The sequence below is a fragment of the Silene latifolia genome, chromosome 2 (genome assembly GCF_048544455.1).
Source record: "Silene latifolia isolate original U9 population chromosome 2, ASM4854445v1, whole genome shotgun sequence".
NCBI classification, from domain to species: domain Eukaryota; kingdom Viridiplantae; phylum Streptophyta; class Magnoliopsida; order Caryophyllales; family Caryophyllaceae; genus Silene; species Silene latifolia.
Window position 1 is genome coordinate 9,216,372 of NC_133527.1, and position 8,244 is coordinate 9,224,615.

The 8,244-nt window shown below is 34.6% G+C and overlaps 1 protein-coding gene across 1 annotated transcript; it reads left to right on the forward strand.

The window, feature by feature from the left end:
• The first annotated feature begins 522 nt into the window (after positions 1 to 522).
• Positions 523 to 7,453, forward strand: LOC141633389 (chalcone synthase-like). Its single transcript, XM_074445878.1, has 2 exons — positions 523 to 709; positions 6,477 to 7,453. Exons 1-2 carry the CDS (start codon positions 523 to 525, stop codon positions 7,451 to 7,453), a joined length of 1,164 nt encoding a protein of 387 aa, XP_074301979.1.
• Positions 7,454 to 8,244: the final 791 nt, after the last annotated feature.

Below are 8,244 nucleotides of genomic sequence, written 5' to 3' on the forward strand. Positions count from 1 at the left end.
GTAGGTTTATCAAATAACAAAAATAACAAACTGATTTTATGGTAGAGTAACTAACTAAGCCTCCAATAAAACATGGGTAAATTGATAAACACTACCAACTTTAATCCTCTTTTTCATAATCAAAACTAATATAATGAATAATTAATAATAACCAAAATATTAACTTTTTTTTTACTATAGGTACCAAGTTATTTTAGTGAGATTATTTACGTTTATACAATAATTATCGTTTGCAGTAATATTTACAACATGTCTTCCTTAAGACGAATATAACACTTGACTAGTTTTAAGCTTAAGACGTATATACCCGTCTTAATTAAAAATTTGTGTAATATTATGCGCGTGCAACCGTTGCATGGAAGAATAGAAGAACACGAATGAATTAATTAGAGTAAAGAAAGACACGAAAATTCCAAGAAGCATACTAAAGACTTATTAAAACGCGAGTGTATATATATACATATAAGCCCTTGTTCCATTTCATCAAAATTGTAGCAACCATTACTCATAATAAAAAAAAAGATGGGATCTCTTAGTGGAATCAAAATCTCTCAAAAACCCAAAGGTTTAGCAAACATCTTAGCTTTAGGAACTGCCAACCCTCCTAATCAAATTTTACAAGAAGATTATCCTGAATTTTGTTTTTGCTTAGCCGACGCTAACGGCGAAAATACTATGCCCGATCTCAAAATCAAGTTTAACCATATATGTATGTTCGTCTTACTCTTAGTATTAACTTATTATGCTTTGCAATAAGTTCATTTTTATTATTTTTTTGCTTTCGATAATGATTTGTGATAAGATTATGTTAACTTGTCGCGGTTATAAGTTATGATGGCACAAATGTGAACATTTTATAATAAAAAGTATTCCATAATCATTTATAAATTCTTATTTATCAGATAATGATTATTTTTTATCATGAAAATGTTATATTTTTCGTTACAACTTACAAACGAGAATTTGCCAAGTGGAAAATCTTTGATATTATTTTGACAATGATTTCATAGAGGAATATGAATATGATTATATCATTATATGAACAACATAAATGGAAATATCGATCTCACGTGCTTGCTTCACGTGTTATTGAGTGTGACGGGTACAAAGTTAACGGTTAGAGGAATTCGGTTTTTCTGGTAGAAGTTGTTGAGCAACGGTCTATAAAGCATTCCAGTAGTTATTATGTATAGGGTGAGACCGTTTCATTGTTTAAAAATGTTATTTTAAGTGCCCCGAACAGCGTTCCTTCTTAACTATTTTTATCCAATATCCGATAACCGTCTCGCCTTAACAGTAGCCCGTTGAGGGTGCAATAATCTCTAACATACTCTGGTACTCCCCTTGTCGACAGTCGCTCTTTTTAATTAGTCCCTTCCATCGAACTTGCGAAATCCGGTTCAACTAATAATATGGGTTTAACTAATCTAATCAATTTGTCTTGTGTCTTTTTCTAATTTGTTTTAATCCTTTTTTTTAAACTTTAGTTTTAATTCGTTTATGACATTTTTTTAACAAATTTTACAACTAATTTTAATCTACTTAATTTTTAGGGTTTTTTTGTCAAAACACAGAAATTTCACATCTAGGTTGGCTCTCAACTTTCCACATCTGGATTCGTTCCATACTATCACCTTCCATTGCTTGATACTTATTTGGTGACAGATTCAATTTTACTCGTATATTCCCTTGAAAGTTACTTGCTGTCAATGCAAGTACTACTGTTCTAAGCTTAGATTAAAAATACTCCCTCCGTCCCGGTCAATTGTTGTCCTTTTGTTTTGGCACAAAGACCAAAAAATGAGGAAAAGGACAATAACTAAATGACAAGTGGAACAAATTGAATGAGAATGATCAAATTACTCATCAAGTTCATTCTTAAAATAGAAAGGACAACAAATGAGTGAGACACCCCAAAATGGAAAAGGACAACAAATGACCGAGACAGAGGGAGTATAAGAATATCCTAAATTTCCATTAATCCGATTGGAGGCTAATGTATCGTAGACTTTTCAATGGTAAACCCCAAAATCGCTCTATTTTCATTTCATGAATTTTATAATATTTTTTTATACGAGTACAAATAAAACTATTACAATCAACACGGCCTAACAAAAGTATGCGAACATGCAGTCCTTTATTCTAAACTTAGTGTTTGATATCTCCGTCTTTCTTTCTCGACATGTTATAACAACATGTTAAACTTATTTCACGGTAACAGTTAAATTGATACGGCAGAGTACAAGTGACCTTGCATTGATTTACTTGATCTAATTCGTTCTCTAATTATACTTTAATCTAAAAAAAAATAAGTCATAAAAGTAATTTATATTGAGTAATTCAATTTAATAAGAATATAAAAATGTGTTAGGTATGATTTAATTACAATGGCACCAATTTACTAAATATTAGTCAAACAATTAAGCTGACTTATTAAACGGTTGAAGAAATCCAAGTATAGCAAAGATAGAGCCGAACGTTCAGCTACCATCTTAGCTCTAGGAACCGCCAACCCACTGACATTCAGATGTTAACTAACATAGTTGATAAAGTTATGAAAAGTGGTATTCATGATCAATATTCGAATCCTATTAACATTAAAATCGCTCTTGTAACTCGTTTAAAAAAAATACAGTAGTATTAATGGTTAAATCTCTTTTAACTCCTAAAACTAGTAGTTAAACAATCACTTGTCTCCAACTACCACATTCATTTTACACATTTTTTTTTTTTTGGCTTTTTATGTGACTTGATCAGTCACCATATGCTTGGTAAACATACAAGATCTTAGTTGTCCTTCTTCTTGCAAGTACTGTTCTTTGTTTCATAATAAAATAGTAAAACATATGACTTGTGTCGCATGTAAATGAAGGATATGAATTCTGTGTAACTGGCTGGCAAGAGAATGCGACTCGTTTTTAGTGGTTATGCACTACTCTCTCTGTCTCAGTCAATAATTTACATTTATATTATTTTTCCATCATAAAATAAAGTAAATATAAACTATTAACTGGAACCGATGAAGTATATGTATACTTAATTACGGTGGATACTGGACAGTCACTAACATACATAATTTCATCATGGATAATGGATTGCAGTTTTGATTAGGTTATATAATAGTGAATATCATAAATATTTTTTACTAAGCGCTATGAAAAATGACGAATTCTGGTTAATTTTGAACTTATATTTAAAACTACCTCCATTTTTGTATATATAAGGCATTTTTATTTTTCGATGTGACCAATTGACTTTAATTTTTACAAAAAATATTGTAATCTAAAATTATAAAAAAAATACACAACTAAAATCCTTAGGAAAAAAAGCTTTCATATGAGTATATATATTTCATGATATTTTTCAGTATATTTTAAGAGATATTAAAGAGGGAAAAGAGTGTCTCGAAAAGTGAGAATAATATATACGAGTATAAGAAAATCAGAGGAAGTAGGAGTTTAGATGATTGTTAGAAGAGACGGAAATAGAGCTGCCCCTTCTCACTTTATATTATTCCACTAGATTTTGAGTTGGTGCGGAAGCTACATCTGATTTTGTATCGTCTATTTATGTCGGTTCATCATGATGATGATTAATATGGGAAAATTTACTTGGTAGCCTTGTGTTTTAGCGTTTTCTAAGTTGTGCCATTTTTTAGCTTTAATTGGTCATAACTGTGTGGCGTAAGTTGAAAATATGGTTTTTTTTTAACCTGAAGATTTCGCAAACACAATCAATTTGGAAAAAAAAATAGCCGCTTTCTAAATCCATGACTAAGAGATATAGTTAGTCAAAAAATCAAGCTAAAAAAGTTTAATAACTAACTCTGACCCTTGCCACGAGTTTAGAAAGCATGGATTTTTCATCAAAGTTTTTTCACTCGGAAAATATCCCTTGTAATTATTGGAAAGCTGCAAAAGCGAATTGTTTTAATTTTGTATAAGAATAATGTATTTAAGTAGGAATGTCAATTTCACCCGCACCTGCTCAAAAAGCGATGTAATCGATTGATTGAAGGAACAAGTCACTTAATTCACCATTACCATGTAACAGATTAATTTATTCAAAAATCCAAAAATTCTAATGATATTTTTAGTATATTTTAATGCAAATAAGTGTCACTATTTCACCTAATTAATCCAATTAATAAATAAATAAATCACATTTGACTTTTCCCTACTAAAAATAACAAATAGGGCTTACTAATCAAAAACACATGTAGTATAGTGTGTATATAAACTTGCATTAATTTCATCAAAATCATTGCAATAGTTCCATAAGAGTAAAAAAAAAGATGGGATCACTTGATGGAATTAAAATCTCCCAAAAAGCTAAAAGTTTAGAATCCATCTTAGCTCTAGGAACTGCCAATCCACCCAATCAAATATTACAAGAAGATTATCCTAATTTTTGCTCATCACATGTTTTTGCTAGCTAACTGGTGAGCCACCTTATTTAAGGAACGGGGGATAAAACTGAAACTAATACAATGAAAAAGAGGCAAAGGAAGCGAGATATCATTCAGAATTCCTCAGGATCGGTGATTGCTTAGGAATTGTCTTATTTGTTGTTTTTATGAATAAGATGCATAATATATTATAACAATGTTAAAATATCTTATTGTGCTATTACAAGTTTACAACTAGTCGCAGATAGCGGATTCTCTGCCCATTTTGGGTCTCATCTTGTGTTCACCTTAATGACACCTTAAATTAGGATTAAGGGGTTAATTTTGGTGACCTTCAACTACTCAGGGTCAATTGGTGACCTTGAGTTGAGTTGGTGACCTTGTTGGTGACCCGCTAGGTGGCACACTCCCATTGGTTGGAAACAAAAAAAAAAGGACAACCGTCAAAATAAAGAGAAGGTGACATTTGGTTGAGTATGATGACCCGGTAGGTGACACTCTCTCATTGGTTAAAAAGTGAAAAATAATTGGGTTGGTGACCTAGGTTGTGACCTTCTGCTTGGGAGGATGAAAGTGGGTCAAGATAATTAAGGTGTGATAATGAGGAAAAATATTGGTGACCCGATTAACTCGACCTTTTGCTTGGGGATGGTCTTAGCTAGCTAGTAGCTTAGATTTCCATCTATGCTTAACTCGTGATATTAAGCATATACTCACACTTTTCAACAATGACAAATGACCTTTATTTATAAAGTCTTAAGTCCTAATTCCAACATAGTCACATTAAGAGCCTTAATGTCTTACTAATCCAACTCCTAATATTTACTACTAAAAATATCTAACATCTAAACTGTAAATACTACTCACATAAAACATATCTTTGACATAAAGACTCTAATGTTACTAACACATCAATAATGTTGGGGTTACAAATCCCAACAATGCCCATCGTTTGAATGTATATTATTCGAAATTAGTGAGTGATTATATATTTTGTTACTAGAAATTTATGATTATTTTCTTTTTGTCATACAGAGTAATTATTTGCACAAATATGGTCAATCTGATGTCAAAAGTTTAAGCATTATACCTAGGAATATAATTTCAAAATCACAAAAACTTTGTACGTATGTCGGTCTTACACAAGCATACCATAAACAGTTAAACACACCTTACACAAGACCACATTTTCTCATTTGTGACCACACATATCCGTCACTCTTGAGTGACGGATACCATTTTACCTCACAAAGTACCCACTTTTTCTCTCTCTGTAACACTATTCATGTGGTCCCCTTTCTCCACTAACCCATTTTGTTACCATTTTAACTCACAAAATATCCGCCACAAATGGTAACCCGTCACAAGGGAGACCAATTGACACAAGACATACGGTGACCTTTTATATTATGGATTAGTACTCATCAAATGTGCTATATGTAATTAAAAATCACTAGCAATATTTGGTAAAATAGAGCCAAAAAAAAGTACTTAACAATTTTTTTCCTATCTTCAAATTATTATTCCTCTCCTAAATTACTCTCATCTTCAAATTTCTTCTTCAAGTCTTCAACTATCTCAATTTTTTGGATTCATCGTCTCCTAAATTACTTACAAATTCGCATCTTCATATCTTCAATTTATTCATCCACCTTGACATAAAATCGCTTTTCGTCCACCTTCAATTTAAAATCTCTCTCCAAAAAATGTGATGTTTAATTCCGTGTTTGTGTGAAAGAAAAAATTATTCTCTCTCACGTAAAAGATCGCTTATATTTAATTAAAATACTTTTTACAAAGGAATAAAAATGCAAACAATTTGTTGAGTCGGAAGGCGTATATTTTAACATAAATCGCTATAACAAGAGCATTTAGTCATGATGGTAGAGGACTAGAGTCCTAGAGACGTAGAGTTGGCTATGCTGTTAATTATTGTTGGCAAGTCTCATGTTACTGCTCCCTCCGTCCCAATCATTTATTTACCTTTAGTGAAAATATTCATCACAGCGTATAATTGTATATTACCTTAGTAAGCTTTTGACCATACTAATAAAATGAGCTAAAACAGGCGAAAAAACGACAATCAGAAAACGGCATTTTTTCCAAACAGAAGAGTTGAATTACGATGGAATTTGTTTGGACAAACGTCAAGAAATACTGACAGCTGAAATACCAAAACTAGCAAAAGAAGCGGCCTTAGAGGCGATCAAAGAGTGGGGCCAACCCAAGTCGAAGATCACCCACATTATCTTTACAAGTTTGTCTGGAGCCGTCATGCCCGGGTACGACTACCAACTTGCCAAGCTACTAGACCTCGGCCCAAATGTGCAACGATTCATGTTCTTCCAAGTCGGGTGCTATGCGGGGGGTACAATCCTCCGCTTAGCCAAGGACATCGCGGAGAACAACAGAGGAGCTCGGGTTTTAGTTGTGTGCGCTGAGATGACCTTGTCGTCTTTTCGTGGACCCACTCTTACCAACATTGGCTTAATGATTGGACAAGCCCTTTTTGGTGATGGGGCCGGCGCTGCTATAATTGGTTCGGACCCAGATTGGGCCGCTGGTGAGCGGCCCATTTTTGAATTGGTCTCGGCAATGCAAGCGACTGTGCCAGACACTGAGAGAGCTATCGGAGGACAAATTACAAAATTCGGGGTATCATTAGTCTTAGCTAGGGATAATCCGAGTCTAATTGCCAATTATGTCGAAAAACCCGTGATGGCATCTCTTAGTCCACTTGGCATTAACGATTGGAACTCGGTGTTTTGGGTTGTTCACCCCGGTGGGCCCGCGATTGTAGACGAAATTGAATTAAAACTTGGGCTCCACCCCGATAAGACAAAATCGAGTCGACACGTGTTACGTGAGTTCGGGAATATGTCGGGTGCGACGATATTCTTTGTGTTGGATGAAACAAGGAAAAGGTCTTATAAGGAGGGAAAGGTTACTACGGGTGACGGGTTCGAGTACGGTGTCCTTCTTGCGATTGGACCCGGGATAACTCTTGAATCCGTTGTGCTCCGTAGTTTCCCCATTCACTATTAGCTCTTACTTTGTATACTTTGTACGAGTCTCGATCGTACGGAACCCGAATTGAATCTGTTCCGGGTGTGATTCCGGAGCAGATATTCGTTACCACCCTTGGCTTGTAGAATAATGTCTTTGGTTGGATTCTTCTTGTCCTTACCGTTCCTCTCGGCCTCTCCTGCAACAATGAACGAACTGAGGGCTTGGCTTTGCGCCAAGCGTACTCACTCCGACGCTCAAGTCAGTAAATTTAAAGGATCAAGTTGTATGTTATTTAGAGCGATATATTGTAGAGAGATGAGGAAGATAATACCAGTTTATGTGTGATATTAGGTTTAGTTGTGGATTAATTGGATCCTTTCCTCAATGAAGGTTGAGGAGTATTTATAGGCTTTTACCTTTTGTCACGTAGTGGCCAAGTGGCCAAGTGGCTTATCAGGTGGAAAGACCGTTCTACCCTCGGCCGATGGACCTACGGCAGGCCGGCCGAGGGTCTTGGATGTGAGTACGCGGATATGTGTCCCGGCTGGCGGGTTGTCAGGCCGTGACCTAGGCCTACTAAGTCGTTGACTAGGCAGTCTGAGTCGTTGACTTGCTGTGGATATCTTTGACCTTGCTCAGTGTGTTGACTTGGTCAGCGGTGCAGAATATGCCCCATCAGAATCATCTCATTTACCGTCAGGATTATCTTTTAACAAATTGCAAATGTAGATATACAATCAAATGTAACGTGCAAGGGTTCGTTTTTTTTTTTTCTCTTGAACAAGAAGAGATTGTTTGATTTATATGGCAATGTAAATACCTTCTCT